The sequence below is a fragment of the Protomyctophum bolini genome (genome assembly GCF_963924005.1).
Source record: "Protomyctophum bolini genome assembly, chromosome: 10".
NCBI classification, from domain to species: domain Eukaryota; kingdom Metazoa; phylum Chordata; class Actinopteri; order Myctophiformes; family Myctophidae; genus Protomyctophum; species Protomyctophum bolini.
Window position 1 is genome coordinate 17,106,498 of NC_137871.1, and position 19,841 is coordinate 17,126,338.

The window sequence follows — 19,841 nt, forward strand, 5'->3', positions numbered from 1 at the left end:
AAATAACTGTTTAATCTAATAGGCTGAACCTACATTTTTAAGTGGATATTGAGAGTCCACGATATTATAGTTGTGGCGAAGATATAGTTAATTCAAGCTACAGGGTTAAAATAAGGTGTGTTTCATTAGAAACAATTACGTTTCGCTTCAGTCAAGGGATACAAGCTAAAAATGTGTAGGGAAAGAGACATGGGTACAGGACAGGTGGTACATGCTGTGATTTGTAAATTGCTATCCGTGGTGCTGAAAATTAACCAAACAGTCAAAAGAAGGTCACAAATGACCACACGTTTTCTATGACATAAAATTAAAGAAGTCTAACCTCTACAGGAGAGTCTGGTTCATCTAAGATGCTCTTTTCACTCTGTATTCGCTGCATTGTCCCTGTAGAACTGGGGTCCATGATCAGTATGTTCTGACTACCAGCTCTGCCGAATTTACAGTCACTCATTCTGGAGTCAGTTGTTCTGCACACTTCGTAATTGTACACATGAGGGAGAGTCCCTGTCCCCAAAGTGTCTGAGTAACGTGGTGGATAATATGGAATCACGGGCAGGCTGGAATGATATAGGCGGGACTGTCTCCATCTGTATATTTTCACTGAAATAATAACGACTAAACACGTGATGAAGAGAAAGGAAACTACAGCCAAAGCCAAGACTAAGAAAAACGTCAGGTTGTCATTGTACTCCTTTTCGTATGTAAAGTCAGTGAACTCTGAAAGAACTTCAGGGAAGCTGTCAGCCACCGCCACGTTAACATTGACTGTAGCTGAACGAGAGGGCTGTCCGTTGTCCTCCACTATAACAGTCAGTCTTTGTTTCACAACATCTTTATCAGTAACTTGACGGACGGTTCTAATTTCTCCATTCTGTAATCCCACTTCAAACAGCGCCCTGTCTGTAGCTTTCTGCAGTTTATAAGAGAGCCAGGCATTCTGTCCAGAGTCCGCATCAACAGCCACCACTTTAGTGACCAGATAGCCCAGATCTGCTGAACGAGGCACCATTTCAGCCACCAGTGCACTGCTGGTTTGTACTGGATATAGAACCTGAGGGGCGTTGTCATTCTGGTCCTGGATCAGTATTTTCACAGTGACATTACTGCTGAGTGGAGGAGAGCCTCCATCCTGAGCTTTGATAAGGAACTGGAAGTCCTTAATCTGCTCGTAGTCAAAAGAGCGCACTGCATGTATGACTCCACTATCGGCACTAACAGACACATATGAGGAGACAAGCACTCCATTAACAGAGGATTCCTGCAGTATGTAAGAAACACGAGCATTCTGGTTCCAATCCGCGTCTCTAGCCTTTGCTGTAAATATAGACAGGCCTGGTGTGTTGTTTTCTATAAGATGGGCTTCATATGATGTTTTCTCAAAGACAGGTGCGTTGTCGTTCACATCTGAGATCTGCAATGTGAAAGTAACGCTGCTGGAGAGTGACGGTACTCCCTCATCAGAACACGTCACACTGATATTATATCCCGATTCTCTCTCTCGGTCTAAATCACTGTCTGTCACAAGGCTATAGAAATTGTTTGTTGTCGACTTTAATAAGAATGGCATGTTTTCATTCATACTGCATTGAACTTTACCATTTTCTCCAGAGTCTGGATCTTTAATATTAAATACTGTAACGACAGTATTCGTTTTTGCATCTTCACTTATGACGTTTGATTTAGACATAATATTTATAACTGGCTTATTATCATTCATATCCATAACATCGACTATCACCTTACAAGAGTCTGTGAGTCCTCCATCATCACTTGCGCGTAAATTTATCTGGTAGTTTCGTGCCTTTTCGTAGTCTATGTTTCCAATTAACCTGACCTCTCCGCTTTCCCCATTTACCTCAAATATGCCCTTGATATCATCTTGAGTGTTCCTGATTGAATATGTTATTCTTCCATTCGATCCATGATCTGCATCTGATGCGCCAATTGTAGTAACTATTGTTCCTTTTGGAGAATTTTCTGTCACAGTAGCTTTGTATACGGGCTGCGTAAAAACAGGAGCGTTATCATTAACGTCTAATACCGTGATGAGAATATGCATTGTTCCAGACATCTGGGGCTCTCCTCCATCTATGGCTGTCAGAACTAAAGCTATATGCTCGTGTTTCTCTCTGTCAAGGGTTTTCTGTAAAATCATCTCAACGTTTTTTCTTCCATCAGCTTGATTGTGTAATTTAAGTGCAAAATTATCAGTTGGCTTCAGAAGATAACTTTGAACACCATTATGCCCAACGTCTAAATCCATCGCCCGTTCTAAATCAAATTTCGACCCGCTGACTGCAGACTCGCTTATTTTGAACGTAATTTCATTTTTCTCGAAAGTGGGTGGGTTGTCATTAATGTCTGTGATTTCAACTGTTATGCTGTAAAATTCTATGGGCTCGTCCAAAATAATCTGTAAATGTATAGCGCAAGGCGTCGTCTGTCCACAGAGCGCCTCTCTGTCTATTCTCTCCTTGATTACGAGGATTCCTCTTTCTTTATTCAATGCGATATACTCTCTGCTACCACCGGAATATACGCGGGCTTTACCTGAATTTAATCTTTTAACATCTAAACCTAAGTCCTGTACGACATTACCGACTAAAGAGCCTTTTGCCATTTCCTCGGGAATGGAGTAGCTGATCTGTCCGAGCACTAAACTGAGAGAGAGGATCGAGATAAACAACAGTACTTGCCGTCTCATTGTTCTCGTCATTTTTTCCAGAGTCAGGAAATAAAGTAATCCATTCAGTCAAGGTAAAATCGAGTTAGACATTGTTCAAGAGAAAATTATTCCATTCCAATTCGGCGAAGGAAAACAAAACAAAACAGAAAAACAGTAGATCGATGTTGTAGCCTACTATGTATGTGTTCACAATCTGAACAACGCTCTCTGCTTCTAACCCCTTTCTCCCTCAGTTAGCCTGAGATGGGGAGGTACTGCTGACGATCTGTTCGTATACACTGAGAAATTGGCCAACAGCGGCCCTAAGAGTTTAGTCCTACAAAGTGCATGAAAATTGTTAAATATAACAGTTTATATTGACGGCCGTTGGCCTCCAGTTGGGATGAACATACTGCATAAACATGTAAGCACAACTAAACCTTACCACATATAAATAATAATAATAACTAAATATTTAAACTGTGGCGACGAATACAAATAATAGTGCAACAAACTGCAAGTGCTGCAGACTGCGTCGCTCTCCGAGGTGCTGAAACCGATTTAAACCGACTGGGTCTCAATTGAATTTCACTGTGTTTTTTGTGTTGGCTGATGGCCCATGAAGAGTATGTAGAGCTCCTATGCTATAATATTGGACATAGCCATGGCGGCCATTTTCTGGTTCCATCATTCCAGATCGCATGAATTTCTTTCCATATAGAGATTCCCAAAAATATTTTATCAATTATTTTAAACCTATAGAATCAAGCCATCCAGGATCCTAGTGAAGCATAAAACATTTGATTCTGAGAAGACAAAAAAGAAAGAAATTAAAACAAAAACAAAGGGTATTTAATAAATATAGTATATAAAATTAAGTATATTCTTTTAACAGAATAACATGTTTCATGGACATGTTTCACCACCTGGCTGGCTTGATTATATTAGGCTTAAATTAATTGATATATCAATATTTTTTGAGGGGCGCTATAGCCCCTCCAGCTTTCTGTCTGTCCACTCCGTAGCACGGAATGTGGTGATTTGACTGGCTGATGTATGATGATGTATGATAAGAGCGCCACTGACTTCACACAAGTGTGATTTTTAAATCTGTAAGGCAAAATGTTATGTCGTTTGGAACGGTGGAACCAGAAAATGGAGGTTATTTAGCTTTCTTCAGCTTAGATAGTGGTTCAATTGACCACGGTACACAAGTTTTAAAACAGGCGCTATATAGCAACAAAAAAACGTCCCCTTAAGGAAAGAAAGGCTTTTAGTGCTATTTAGCATCATTCTTGTTTAGTGTGAACGGGGTTACAATTCTAACCTCTAGAGGAGAGTCTGGTTCATCCAAGATGCTCTTTTCATGCTGTATCCTCTGCATTGTCCCTGTAGAACTGGGGTCCATGATCAGTATGTTCTGACTACCAGCTCTGCCGAACTTATTGTCACTCATCCTGGAGTCAGTCGTCCTGCAGACCTCGTAATTGTACACATGAGGGAGAGTCCCTGAGCCCAAAGTGTCTGAGTAACGTGGTGGATAATATGGAATAACTGGGAGACTGGAATGATAGAGACGGGACTGTCTCCATCTGTATATTTTCACAGATATAATAACAACTAAACACGTGATGAAGAGAAAAGAAACTACAACCAACGCCAAGACTAAGAAAAACGTCAGGTTTTCATTGTACTCCTTTTCGTGTGTAAAGTCAGTGAACTCTGAGAGAACTTCAGGGAAGCTGTCAGCCACCGCTACGTTAACATTGACTGTAGCTGAACGAGAAGGCTGTCCGTTGTCCTCCACTATAACAGTCAGCCTTTGTTTCACAACATCTTTATCAGTGACTTGACGGATTGTTCTTATTTCTCCATTCTGTAATCCCACTTCAAACAGCGCTCTGTCTGCGGCTTTCTGCAGTTTATACGAGAGCCAGGCATTCTGTCCAGAGTCCACATCAACAGCCACCACTTTAGTGACCAGATAGCCCACATCTGCTGAACGAGGCACCATTTCAGCCACTAGAGAGCTACTTTGGACTGGATATAGAACCTGAGGAGCATTGTCATTCTGGTCCTGGATCAGTATTTTCACAGTCACATTACTACTGAGTGGAGGAGAGCCTCCATCCTGAGCTTTTACACAGAACTGGAACTCCTTGATCTGCTCGTAGTCAAAAGAACGCACTGCATGTATGACTCCACTATCAGCACTAACAGACACATATGAAGAGACGACCACTCCGTTAACAGACGAGTCCTCCAGGATGTAAGAGACACGAGAATTCTGGTTCCAGTCAGAGTCTCTGGCTTTTACTGCGAATATAGAGTGTCCTGGTGTGTTGTTTTCTACCAAATATGCCTCATATGATGTTTTTTCAAAGACAGGTGCGTTATCATTTACATCAGAGATCTGTAAGGTCAGAGTGACGCTGCTGGAGAGCGAAGGCACTCCCTCATCAGAACACGTCACACTGATATTATACTCAGAGGCTCTCTCTCTGTCCAAATCACCATCAGTCACTAGGCTATAGAAACTACCAGATGTCGATTTGATTGCAAATGGGATGTTTTCATTAATATCACAATGGACTTGTCCGTTTGTTTCAGAATCAGGATCACTTACACTCATTATAGCTACCACTGTATTTGGAGGAGAGTTTTCTTGTATTGCCACTGATTTTGAAAACATATTGATGGTCGGACTGTTGTCATTTATGTCAATTATATCAATAATGACTTTACTCGAATCTGAGAGTCCACCTTGATCAGTCGCCTCTATATCAATCTGATAATGTTTAGCCTTTTCATAATCAATGGGACCATTTAATATAAGCTCGCCCTCGTCAGTGATGTGAAAAAGCATTGAAACGCTATGCATGCTATTACCGATGGCGTAGGTAACCTCTCCATTGGATCCTTTGTCTGCATCAGATGCGCTTAATTTTGAAACAAGCGTTCCCTTTAAAGAATTTTCAGTGACGCTTGCCTTATATACGGGTTTGGTAAAAATCGGAGCATTATCATTAGCGTCCAGAACAGTAATATGAATCTGCATTGTTCCTGATAATTGAGGCTCTCCTCCATCCACAGCCGTTAAGATTAAGGAAATATGCTCTTGTTTCTCTCGGTCTAACGGTTTCTGTAAAATCATTTCTACCTTTTTACTGCCATCAACTTGACTATGCAGTTTAAGCATGAAATTGTCACTCGGTTTCAGTGTGTAACTTTGAAGACCGTTCAGTCCTATATCAGGGTCAATTGCTTTCTCTAACATGAATTTAGAACCAATTACCGCAATCTCACTGATCTCAAATGTTCTCTCGTCCTTTTGAAAAACAGGAGTATTGTCATTAACATCTGTGATTTCAAGAGTAATGGGGAAAAATTCCATTGGATTTTCTAAAGTGATCTGAAAATGTAAAGCACAAGGCGTTGTTTGTCCGCAAAGCGCTTCGCGATCTATTTTTTCTTTGATAAGGAGGACTCCCCTTTCTTTATTTAGCTCGATGTATTCTGCACTATCCCCTGTATGAATACGAGCTTTGCGTGATAATAGTCGCCTAGCATCTAAACCTAAATCCCGCGCTATATTACCGACTAAAGAGCCTTTCGACATTTCCTCAGGAATGGAGTAGCTGATCTGTCCGATCACTGAACTGAGAGAGAGGACCGAGATGAACAACAGTACTTGCCGTATCATTGTTTCCTCGCTCTGTGTCATGTATCTTTCACCAGAACAAACGTATAGTATCCTTTTTACAATGAATATTCCGCAGGTTAGGAATACAAATGCATCAGGAACATGAATGTAATCCACACGTGCCAAACAAAAGAACATGCACTTTTCATATCCGTGAATGGTTTTGTCTGACTGTAGCCCTGACGGTGCGGTCTTCGTCTGTCTCAACACATATCAACTACACGGAGGACGTTCTGCCACAGATATATTTGAACTCAAACACGCTGGGCAACAGCGGCCCGCTGAGTTCAGAACATGAAATAACATCATTATCAAGAAGTCCAACAAATGTACTAGTAGGCTAAATATTCCATCTAATCTTTCATAAACGTCTATGGTTTGTTCGTGCTTGAGTGCACATATTGACCATACCACCACCACAACCACGAGGATAATTAATTTATAATAGGCTACTTGGAAATGCCATTATGTCAAAGACTGCTATTAAATTGAAATAATTTGCAATACGGTGAGAAATGGGAGTATAACGAGAGTCAAATAGATGGAGTTAGAAGCGAAGCAAGCTTGCAGACAGACGGCTAGTGTAGCTGTCCATGGTGCTGAACGCAATTACAACTTAATACAAAAAAACAATTATAGCAATATATAAATTCAGTAAACAAAACTACAACAAGACTGTGTATCAGTAATATGACGTCAGTCATCTCATTATTGGGCAACGTTCAGCCCAATTCAAGCGACAACACACACACACACACACACACACACACACACACACACACACACACACACACACACACACACACACACACACACACACACACACACACACACACACACACACACACACACCCGATTCCACATGCTCTCACAAAAAAAAAACAATACAGTTCAACATTCTAACCTCTAGAGGAGAGTCTGGTTCATCCAAGATGCACTTTTCACTCTGTATCCTCTGCATCGTCCCTGTAGAACTAGGGTCCATTATCAGTATGTTCTGATTACCAGCTCTGCCGAATTTACAGTCACTCTTTCTGGAGTCAGTCGTCCTGCACACCTCGTAATTGTACACATGAGGGAGAGTTCCTGACCCCAATGTGTCTGAGTAACGTGGTGGATAATATGGAATCACTGGGAGACTGGAATGATAGAGGCGGGACTGTCTCCATCTGTATATTTTCACTGATATAATAACCACTAAACACGTGATGAAGAGAAAGGAAACTACAGCCAAAGCCAACACTAAGTAAAAAGTCAGGTTGTCATTGTACTCCTTGTCGTGAGTAAAGTCAGTGAACTCTGAGAGAACTTCAGGGAAGCTGTCAGCCACCGCCACGTTAACATTGACTGTAGCTGAACGAGAGGGTTGTCCGTTGTCCTCTATTATAACAGTCAGTCTTTGTTTCACAGCATCTTTATCAGTGACTTGACGGATAGTTCTTATTTCTCCATTCTGTAATCCCACTTCAAACAGCGCCCTGTCTGTGGCTTTCTGCAATTTATAGGAGAGCCAGGCATTCTGTCCAGAGTCCACATCAACAGCCACCACTTTAGTGACCAGATAGCCCACATCTGCTGAACGAGGCACGATTTCAGCCACCAGAGAGCCACCACTCTGGACTGGATACAGAACCTGAGGAGCGTTGTCATTCTGGTCCTGGATCAGTATTTTCACAGTCACATTACTACTGAGTGGAGGAGAGCCTCCATCCTGAGCTTTAACACAGAACTGGAAATCCTTGATCTGCTCATAGTCAAAAGAACGCACTGCATGTATGATTCCACTATCAGCACTAACAGACACATATGAGGAGACGGGCACCCCGTTAACAGAGGAGTCCTGCAGTATGTAAGAAACACGTGCATTCTGGTTCCAGTCAGAGTCTCTGGCTTTCACTGTAAATATAGAGAGTCCTGGTGTGTTGTTTTCTACAAAAAAGGCCTCATATGAGGTCTTCTCAAAGACAGGCGCATTGTCATTTACATCTAAGATCTGTAAGGTCAGAGTGACACTGCTGGAGAGTGAGGGCACTCCCTCATCAGAACACGTCACAGTGATATTATATTCAGAAGCTCTCTCTCGGTCCAACTCATCTTCTGTTACTATGCTATAGAAATTACCAGATGTAGATTTGATTTCAAATGGGATGTTTTCATTTATAATACAGTGGAGTTGTCCGTTAGTTTCAGAATCAGGATCATTTACACTCATCATAGCTACGACTGTATTTATAGGAGAGTCCTCTTGTACTGAAACAGATTTTGTAATCATATTGATGGTCGGGCTGTTGTCATTTATATCAATTATATCAATAATAACTTTACTCGAATCTGAGAGTCCACCTTGGTCAGACGCCTCTATATCAATCTGATAATGTTTTGCCTTTTCATAATCAATGGGGCCATTTAATATGAGCTCACCCTCGTCAGTAATGTGAAAAAGCATTGAAACACTATGCATGCTATTACCGATGGCGTAGGTAACCTCTCCATAAGATCCTTTGTCTGCATCAAACGCGCTAACTTTAGTTATTATAGATCCCTTTAAAGCATTTTCAGTGATGCTTGCTTTATAAACGGGTTTGGTAAAAATCGGAGCGTTATCATTAGCGTCCAGAACAGTAACATAAATGTGCATTGTTCCTGATAATTGAGGCTCCCCTCCATCCACAGCCGTTACGATTAACGAAATATGCTCTTGCTTCTCTCGGTCTAAAGGTTTCTGTAAAATCATTTCCACCTTTTTACTGCCATCAACTTGACTATGCAGTTTAAGCATGAAATTGTCACTTGGTTTCAGTGTGTAACTTTGAAGACCATTCAATCCTATATCAGGGTCAAATGCTTTCTCTAACATGAATTTAGAACCGATTGCCGCCGACTCACTGATCTCAAACCTTCTCTCGTCCTTTTGAAAAACAGGAGTATTGTCATTAACATCTGTGATTTCAAGAGTAATAGGAAATAATTCCATTGGGTTCTCTAAAGTGATCTGAAAATGCAAAGCACAAGGCGTTGTCTGTCCACAGAGCGATTCACGATCTATTTTTTCTTTAATGAGGATGAGTCCCCTTTGTTTATTTAGCTCGATGTATTCTGCACTATCTCCTGTAAAAATACTAGCTTTGCGTGATATTAGTCGTCTAACATCTAAACCTAAATCCTGCGCTATATTACCGACTAAAGAGCCTTTCGACATTTCCTCAGGAATGGAGTAGCTAATCTGTCCGAGCACTGAACTGAGAGAGAGGACCGAGATGAACAACAGTACTTGCCGTCTCATTGTTTCCTCTGTGTCATGTATCACCAGAACAAACTTATAGGATCCGTTTTACAATGAATATTCCGCCCGATAAGAATACGAATGTATCAAGAACATGAATGTATAATCCACACGTGCCAAACAAAAGAACATGCACTTCTCATATCCGTGAATGGTTTTCTCTGTACCCCTGATGGTGCGGTCTTCGTCTGTCTCAACACTTCTGTCCAATACATGATACATCACTACATGGAGGAGGTTCTGCAACAGATCTATTCTAACTCAAACACGCTGGGCAACAGCGGCCCGTTGAGTTCAGAACATGAAATAACATGTATCAAGTTGTCAAAATTTAATAAAACGCTTACAGGGTTGTTTGTGCTTGAGTGCGCATGTTGACCATACTAGACAACCAAGAGGATACTTATTAAAGAAATGCCATTATGTAAAAGACTGTGCCATTAAAATGAAATAATTTGCATAAAGGTAAGAGATAAAGTGAGTCAAAGAGGTGGAGTGAGAAGAAAGCCCCCCTGCATTCGCAAGCCTAGTGTGGCTGTCCATGGTGCTGAAACACGATTTCCACATAACGAAATAATAAAATAAATAAATGAACGCGAGTATAAACAAGATGGGTCCTAATAACGGCGTGGCTTCCCAGTGGATCTCAGACCTCATATGACCAGTTTATTACGTCAATAATTAGACATCACTCATGTATTAATTGGGCCAAATTCAAGCGTATTTGACTTCAGCGCGCGCGCGCACACACACACACACACACACACACACACACACACACACACACACACACACACACACACACACACGCACACGCACACGCACACACACACACACACACACACACACACACACACACACACACACACACACACACTTGCATGTATATCTTATGTGATCGCAATATTAATCTAGAGATTCCACATGCTCACACAACAAAGCAGTAAAGATGTACAGTTCAGCATTCTAACCTCTATAGGAGAGTCTGGTTCATCCAAGATGCTCTTTTCACTGTGTATCCTTTGCATCGTCCCTGTAGAGCTGGGGTCCATTATCAGAATGTTCTGACTACCAGCTCTGCCAAGTTTACAGTCACTCTTTCTGGAGTCAGTGGTCCTGTACACCTCATAATTGTACACATGAGGGAGGGTTCCTGAGCCCAAAGTGTCTGAGTAACGTGGTGGATAATATGGAATCACTGGGAGACTGGAATGATAGAGGCGGGACTGTCTCCATCTGTATATTTTCACTGATATAATAACTACAAAACACGTGATGAAGAGAAAGGAAACTACAGCCAAAGCCAAGACTAAGAAAAACGTCAGGTTGTCATTGTACTCCTTTTCGGGTGTAAAGTCAGTGAACTCTGAAAAAACTTCAGGGAAGCTGTCAGCCACCGCCACGTTAACATTTACTATAGCTGAACGAGAGGGCTGTCCGTTGTCCTCCACTATAACAGTCAGCCTTTGTTTTACAACATCTTTATCAGTGACTTGACGGATGGTTCTTATTTCTCCATTCTGTAATCCCACTTCAAACAGCGCCCTATCTGTGGCTTTCTGAAGTTTATAGGAGAGCCAGGCATTCTGTCCAGAGTCCACATCAACAGCCACCACTTTAGTGACCAGATAGCCCACATCTGCTGAACGAGGCACCATTTCAGCCACCAGAGAGCCACCACTCTGGACTGGATACAGAACCTGAGGAGCGTTGTCATTCTGGTCCTGGATCAATATTTTCACAGTCACATTACTACTGAGTGGAGGAGAGCCTCCGTCCTGAGCTTTTACACGGAACTGGAAATCCTTGATCTGCTCGTAGTCAAAAGAACGCACTGCATGTATGATTCCACTATCAGCACTTACAGACACATATGAGGAGACTGGCACTCCGTTAATAGAAGAGTCCTCAAGTATATAAGAAACACGGGCATTCTGGTTCCAGTCAGAGTCTCTGGCTTTCACTGTTAATATAGAGCCTCCTGGTGTGTTGTTTTCTACAAAATAGGCCTCATATGATGTCTTTTCAAAGACAGGAGCGTTGTCATTCACATCTGAGATCTGTAAGGTGAGAGTGACGCTGCTGGAGAGCGAAGGCACTCCCTCATCAGAACACGTCACAGTGATGTTATATTCAGAGGCTCTCTCTCTGTCCAATTCACCATCAGTCACTAGGTTATAGAAACTAGATGTCAATTTGATGGCAAATGGGACGTTGTCATTAATATCACAATGGACTTGTCCGTTAGTTTCAGAATCAGGATCACTTACACTCATTATAGCTACGACTGTATTTGAAGGAGAGTTCTCTTGTATTGTAGCCGATTTTGAAAACATATTGATGGTCGGGCTGTTGTCATTTATGTCAATTACATCAATACTGACTTTACTAGAATCTGACAATCCACCTTGATCAGTGGCCTCTATATCAATCTGATAATTTTTAGCATTTTCATAATCAATGGGCCCTTTTAATATAAGCTCGCCCTCGTCAGTAATGTGAAAAAGCATTGCAACGCTATGCATGCTATCACCGATGGCGTAGGTAACCTCTCCATTCGATCCTTTGTCTGCATCAGACGCACTCACCTTTGTAATAACTGTGCCCTTTAAAGAATTTTCAGTGATGCTTGCCTTATAAACGGGTTTTGTAAAAATCGGAGCGTTATCATTAACGTCCAGAACAGTAACATGAATTTGCATTGTTCCTGATAATTGAGGCTCTCCTCCATCCACAGCCGTTAAGATTAAAGAAATATGCTCTTGTTTCTCTCGGTCTAACGGTTTCTGTAAAATCATTTCTACCTTTTTACTGCCATCAACTTGACTATGCAGTTTAAGCATAAAATTGTCACTCGGCTTGAGTGTATAGCTTTGAAGACCATTTAGTCCTATATCAGAGTCAACTGCTTTCTCTAACATGAATTTAGAACCGATTACCGCTGTCTCACTGATCTCAAATGTTCTCTCGTCCTTTTTAAACGCAGGAGTATTGTCATTGACATCTGTGATTTCAAGAGTAATCGGGTAAATTTCCATTGGGTTTTCTAAAGTGATCTGAAAATGTAAAGCACAAGGCGTTGTCTGTCTGCAAAGCACTTCTCGATCTATTTTTTCTTTGATAAGGAGGACTCCCCTTTCTTTATTTAGCTCGATGTATTCTGCACTATCTCCTGTATGAATACGAGCTTTGCGTGATAATAGTCGTCTAGCATCTAAACCTAAATCCTGCGCTATATTACCGACTAAAGAGCCTTTCGCCATTTCCTCAGGAATGGAGTAGCTGATCTGTCCGAGCACTGAACTGAGAGAGAGGACCCAGATAAACAACAGTACTTGCCGTCTCATTGTTTCCGTGTCTTTCACCAGAACAAACGTATAGTATCCGTTTTACAATGAATATCCCGCCAGATAAAGATTAAAATGTATCAGGAATATGAATGTAATCCACACGTGTCAAACCAAAGAACATGCACTTCTCATATACGTGAATTATTTTCTCTCTAGCCCTGATGGTGCGGTCTTCGTCTGCCTCAACACTTCTGTCCAATATACATGATACATCACTACATGGAGGAGGTTCTGCCACAGATCTATTCTAACTAAAACACGCTGGGCAACAGCGTCCCGCTGAGTTCAGAACATGAAATAACACATGTCTAGTTGTCATTCAGAAAAAAATAAAAGTAATCTAATGTTTCAAAAACGTTTATGGTTTGTTATAGTGCTTGAGTGTACATGTTGAACATGCCATGGTAAATACTGTGATATTAAAATGAACATTTGCATAAAGGTGAGAAGTGGGGGTACGATAACGTGAGTCAAAGAGAGATGGAGCGAGAAGAAAAGCAGCCTGCATACACTAGACTAGTGTAGCTGTCCATGGTGCTGAAACACGATTTACACTTAAGGAAATTTTATAATCAATAACTAAATATACAGTAGAATAAAATACAACAAGATGGGTTCAAATAACGGCGTGGCTTCCCAGTGGATCTCAGACCTCATGTTATGACCAGTTTATGACGTAAGTATAACATGAGTCACTAATGTCATTATCGGGCAGTTCCAGCCGAATTCATTCGTATTTGACTTCAACACACACACACACACACACACACACACACACACACACACACACACACACACACACACACACACACACACACACACACACACACACACACACACACACACACACACACACACACACACACACACACACACACACACACACACACACACAATGCCTGGTATGATCACAATATTGAACTATTGTTGTCTAGATAATTCACATGCTCACACAACAAGGAAAGATGGGCAGTTTAACGTTCTAACCTCTAGAGGAGAGTCTGGTTCATCCAGGATGTTTTTTTCAGTCTGTATCCTTTGCATCGTCCCTGTAGAGCTGGGGTCCATTATCAATATGTTCTGACTACCAGCTCTGCCGAACTTACAGTCACTCTTTCTGGAGTCAGTGGTCCTGCAGACCTCGTAATTGTACACATGGGGTAGAGTCCCTGACCCCAAAGTGTCTGAGTAACGTGGTGGATAATATGGAATCACTGGGAGACTGGAATGATAGAGGCGGGACTCTCTCCATCTGTATATTTTCACTGATATAATCACTACTAAACACGTGATGAAGAGAAAGGAAACTACAGCCAAAGCCAACACTAAGAAAAAAGTCAGGTTGTCATTGTACTCCTTGTCGTGTGTAAAGTCAGTGAACTCTGAGAGAACTTCAGGGAAGCTGTCAGCCACCGCCACGTTAACATTTACTATAGCTGAACGAGAGGGCTGTCCGTTGTCCTCCACTATAACAGTCAGCCTTTGTTTCACAACATCTTTATCAGTGACTTGACGGATGGTTCTTATTTCTCCATTCTGTAATCCCACTTCAAACAGCGCCCTGTCTGTAGGTTTCAGAAGTTTATATGAAAGCCAGGCATTCTGTCCAGAGTCCACATCAACAGCCACCACTTTAGTGACCAGATAGCCCACATCTGCTGAACGAGGCACCATTTCAGCCACGAGAGAACCGCCACTCTGGACTGGATACAGAACCTGAGGAGCGTTGTCATTCTGGTCCTTGATGAGTATTTTTACTGTCACGTTACTACTGAGTGGAGGAGAGCCTCCATCTTGCGCTTTGACATGGAACTGGAAATCCTTTATTTGCTCATAGTCAAAAGAGCGCAATGCATGTATGACTCCACTATCAGCACTAACAGACACATATGAGGAGACTGGCACTCCGTTAATAGAGGAGTCCTCCAGGATGTATGAAACACGAGCATTCTGGTTCCAGTCAGCATCTATAGCTTTCATTGTGAATATAGAGAAGCCTGGCGTGTTGTTTTCTACTATGTAGGCCTCATATGAGGTCATATCAAAGACAGGCGCATTGTCATTTACATCTAAGATCTGTAAGGTCAGAGTGACACTGCTGGAGAGTGAGGGCACTCCCTCATCAGAACACGTCACACTGATATTATATTCAGAAGCTCTCTCTCGGTCCAACTCATCTTCTGTTACTATGCTATAGAAATGTTGAGATGTAGATTTAATTGCAAATGGGATGTTTTCATTTATAATACAGTGGACTTGTCCGTTAGTTTCAGAATCAGGATCGTTTACACTCATCATGGCTACGACTGTATTTATAGGAGAGTCCTCTTGTACTGAAACAGATTTTGAAATCATATTGATGATCGGGCTGTTGTCATTTGTGTCAATTATATCAATAATGACTTTACTCGAATCTGACAGTCCACCTTCATCAGTCGCCTCTATATCAATCTCATAATTTTTTGCCTTTTCATAATCAATGGGACCATTTAATATAAGCTCGCCCTCGTCAGTAATATGAAAAAGCATTGATACGCTATGCATGCTATCACCGATGGCGTAGGTAACCTCTCCATTAGATCCTTTGTCTGCATCAGACGCACTCACTTTTGTAATAAGAGTGCCCTTTAAAGAATTTTCAGTGATACTTGCCTTATAGACTGGTTTGGTAAAAATCGGAGCGTTATCATTAGCGTCCAGAACAGTAATATGAATTAGCATTGTTCCTGATAATTGAGGCTCCCCTCCATCCACAGCCGTTAAGATTAACGAAATATGCTCTTGTTTCTCTCGGTCTAACGGTTTCTGTAGAATCATTTCTACCTTTTTACTGCCATCAAATTTATTATGCATTTTAATCATGAAATTGTCACTTGGTTTCAGTGTGTAACTTTGAAGACCGTTCAGTCCTATATCAGTGTCAACTGCTTTCTCTAACATGAATTTAGAACCAATTACAGCAATCTCACTGATCTCAAACCTTCTCTCGTTTTTTTGAAAAACGGGAGAATTGTCATTAACGTCTGTGATTTCAAGAGTAATGGGGAATAATTCCATTGGGTTCTCTAAAGTGATCTGAAAATGTAAAGCACAAGGCGTTGTCTTTCCACATAGCAATTCACGATCTATTTTTTCTTTGATGAGGAGGACTCCCCTTTCTTTATTTAGCTCAATGTATTCTGCACTATCTCCTGTAAAAATACGAGCTTTGCGTGATGATAGTCTCTTAGCGTCTAAACCTAAATCCTGCGCTATATTACCAACTAAAGAGCCTTTCGCCATTTCCTCTGGAATGGAGTAGCTGATCTGTCCGAGCACTGAACTGAGAGAGAGGACCGAGATAATCAACAGTACTTGCCGTCTCATTGTTGCCTCTGACATTTCTCTTTCACCAGAAAAAACGTAGGACTATTATCCGTTTTACAAATATATAGTATTCCACACGACATGAATTAAAAATGTATCAGGAACATGGATGCAATCCACATGTATGAAACAGAATAAAAAACGCTTGGTGTGATGTGTTCTCTGTACTGCTAATGGTGCGGTCTTCGTCTGTATAATGTTTTGTCCAGTAAATCAAGTATGGGGGAGGTTCTGCTACAATCTAACTCAAACACCCTGTCCAATAGCGGCCCGTTGAGTTTAGAATAAGAAACTGCATGAGCAAAATATCACCAGCAAGGGGAGGTATATACTTACGAGCATGCACCATACCACGAAAATGCCGTTTTGTCATTAAGGCAAAGGACAACTACAAAATAAATAAATTGCAAGGTAAGAGATATAGTGGCTGATTATAGCATCACATTTTCACGGACAAAGAAAGCAAGCCACAGTATGGTGCAACTGTCCATGGTGCTGAAACCACATTTCCAAAACAATTCCAAGAAAAACAAAATCACTCGTGTGATTCGCCTCTTATAATATACATCACAGTCCGTGCTCAGCCAATGAGCACATTCCGTGCTCATATACACACAAAGCTGGGCATAGGAGGGGCTAGCGCCCCTAAAAGATAACGCACGCACGAACGAACACACACACACACACACACACACACACACACACACACACACACACACACACACACACACACACACACACGGTAATAGTTTGTGATATATGTTCATAAAAAATGTATAAACACCGGGGTTTACAACTCAACCATGCCAAAACCAAATAGTAAATATTATGTATTGTGTTATATTCAAACCTCCAGTGGAGAATCTGGTTCATCCAGGATGCTCTTTTCACTCTGTATCCGCTGCACCGTCCCTGTATAATTGGGGTCCATGATCAATATGTTCTGACTACCAGCTCTGCCGAACTTACAGTCACTCTTTCTGGAGTCAGTCGTCCTGCAGACCTCGTAATTGTAGACATGAGGAAGAGTCCCTGTGCCCAAAGTGTCTGAGTAACGTGGTGGATAATATGGAATTACTGGGAGACTGGAATGATAGAGGCGGGACTGTCTCCACCTGTATATTTTCACTGATATAATGACCACTAGACACGTAATAAACAAACAAGAAACTACAGCCAAAGCCAAGACTAAGAAAAACGTCAAGTTGTCATTGTACTCCTTGTCGTGTGTAAAGTCAGTGAACTCTGAGAGAACTTCAGGGAAGCTGTCAGCCACCGCCACGTTAACATTGACTGTAGCTGAACGAGAGGGCTGTCCGTTGTCCTCCACTATAACAGTCAGTCTTTGTTTCACAACGTCTTTATCAGTGACTTGACGGATTGTTCTTATTTCCCCATTCTGTAATCCAACTTCAAAAAGCGCCCTGTCTGTAGCTTTCTGCAATTTATAAGAGAGCCAAGCATTCTGTCCAGAGTCCACATCAACAGCCACCACTTTAGTAACCAGATAGCCCACATCAGCTGAACGAGGCACCATTTCAGCCACCAGAGAGCCCCCACTCTGGACTGGGTACAGAACCTGAGGAGCGTTGTCATTCTGATCCTGGATAAGTATTTTCACAGTCACGTTACTACTGAGTGGAGGAGAGCCTCCGTCCTGAGCTTTAACAGAGAACTGGAAATCCTTGATTTGCTCGTAATCAAAAGAACGCACTGCATGTATGACTCCACTATCAGCACTAACAGACACAAATGAGGAGACTGGCACTCCGTTAACAGAGGAGTCCTGCAGTATGTAAGAAACACGGGAATTCTGGTTCCAGTCAGAGTCTCTGGCTTTCACTGTGAATACAGAGAGGCCTGGTGTGTTATTTTCTACCAAATAGGCCTCATATGAGGTCTTTTCAAAGACAGGAGCGTTGTCATTCACATCAGAGATCTGTAAGGTGAGAGTGACGCTGCTGGAGAGCGAGGGTAGTCCCTCATCAGAACACGTAACACTGATGTTGTACTCAGAGGCTCTCTCTCTGTCCAAATCACCATCAGTCACTAGGCTATAGAAACTACCAGATGTCGATTTGATTGCAAACGGAATGTTTTCATTAATATCACAATGGACTTGTCCGTTAGTTTCAGAATCAGGATCACTTACACTCATTATAGCTACCACTGTATTTGGAGGAGAGTTTTCTTGTATTGCCACTGATTTAGAAAACATATTGATGGTCGGGCTGTTGTCATTTATGTCAATTACTTCAATAATTACTTTACTCGAATCTGACAGTCCACCTTGATCAGTCGCCTCTATATCAATCTGATAGTTTTTTGCCTTTTCATAATCAATGGGACCATTTAATATAAGCTCACCCTCGTCAGTAATGTGAAAAAGCATTGAAACGCTATGCATGCTATCGCCGATGGCGTAGGTAACCTCTCCATTAGATCCTTTGTCTGCATCAGACGCGCTTACTTTTGTAATAAGCGTTCCCTTTAAAGAATTTTCAGTGATGCTTGCCTTATAGACGGGTTTAGTAAAAATCGGAGCATTATCATTTACATCCAGAACAGTAATATGAATTTGCATTGTTCCTGATAATTGAGGCTCCCCTCCATCCACAGCCGTTAAGATTAACGAAATGTGCTCTTGCTTCTCTCGGTCTAACGGTTTCTGTAGAATCATTTCTACCTTTTTACTACCATCAACTTGACTATGCAGTTTAAGCATGAAATTGTCACTCGGCTTGAGTGTATAGCTTTGAAGACCGTTCAGTCCTATATCAGGGTCAACTGCTTTCTCTAACATGAATTTAGAACCGATTACAGCATTCTCGCCTATCTCAAATCGTCTCTCATTCTTTTTAAACGCAGGGGTATTGTCATTAACATCTGTGATTTCAAGAGTAATAGGAAATAATTCCATTGGGTTCTCTAAAGTGATCTGAAAATGCAAAGCACAAGGCGTTGTCTGTCCACAGAGCGATTCACGATCTATTTTTTCTTTGATAAGGAGGACTCCCCTTTCTTTATTTAGCTCGATGTATTCTGCACTATCTCCTGTATGAATACGAGCTTTGCGTGATGATAGTCGTCTAGCATCTAAACCTAAATCCTGCGCTATATTACCGACTAAAGAGCCTTTTGCCATTTCCTCAGGAATGGAGTAGCTGATCTGTCCGAGCACTGAACTGAGAGAGAGGACCGAGATGAACAACAGTACTTGCCGTCTCATTGTTTCCGTGTCATGTATCTTTCATCAGAACAAACGTATAGTATCCGTTTTACAATGAATATCCCGCCAGATAAACATTCAAATGTATCAGGAATATGAATGTAATCCACACGTGTCAAGCAAAAGAACATGCACTTCTCATATCCGTGAATGGTTTTCCCTGTACTCCTGACGGTGCGGTCTTCCTCTGTTTCAACACGTCTGTCCAATGCATGATATAGGCTACATCACTACATGGAGGAGGT

At 41.6% G+C, this 19,841-nt stretch overlaps 4 protein-coding genes across 4 annotated transcripts in view; all 4 read right to left on the bottom strand.

The window, feature by feature from the left end:
• Positions 1–19,841, bottom strand: part of LOC308322173 (protocadherin gamma-B4-like) — a gene marked incomplete at both ends in the record, with an annotated part of 149,917 nt that overhangs the window by 5,754 nt on the left and 124,322 nt on the right. The gene's annotated exons all lie outside the window — the stretch shown is intronic.
• On the bottom strand, positions 459–2,716 carry LOC308322855 (protocadherin gamma-A2-like; the record flags this gene model as incomplete). Its single annotated transcript, XM_080774344.1, is given in 2 exon segments — positions 459–514; positions 517–2,716. Coding segments are annotated over 2 exon segments (2,256 nt in total).
• LOC308322856 (protocadherin beta-16-like) lies at positions 3,945–9,651 on the bottom strand (the record flags this gene model as incomplete). The annotated part of the gene is made up of 3 exons (XM_080774345.1): positions 3,945–5,120; positions 5,826–6,025; positions 7,257–9,651. 3 exons carry the CDS (start codon positions 9,649–9,651, stop codon positions 3,945–3,947), a joined length of 3,771 nt encoding a protein of 1,256 aa, XP_080630471.1.
• On the bottom strand, positions 17,212–19,596 carry LOC308322105 (protocadherin beta-16-like; the record flags this gene model as incomplete). Its single annotated transcript, XM_080773303.1, has 1 exon — positions 17,212–19,596. One exon carries the CDS (start codon positions 19,594–19,596, stop codon positions 17,212–17,214), a length of 2,385 nt encoding a protein of 794 aa, XP_080629429.1.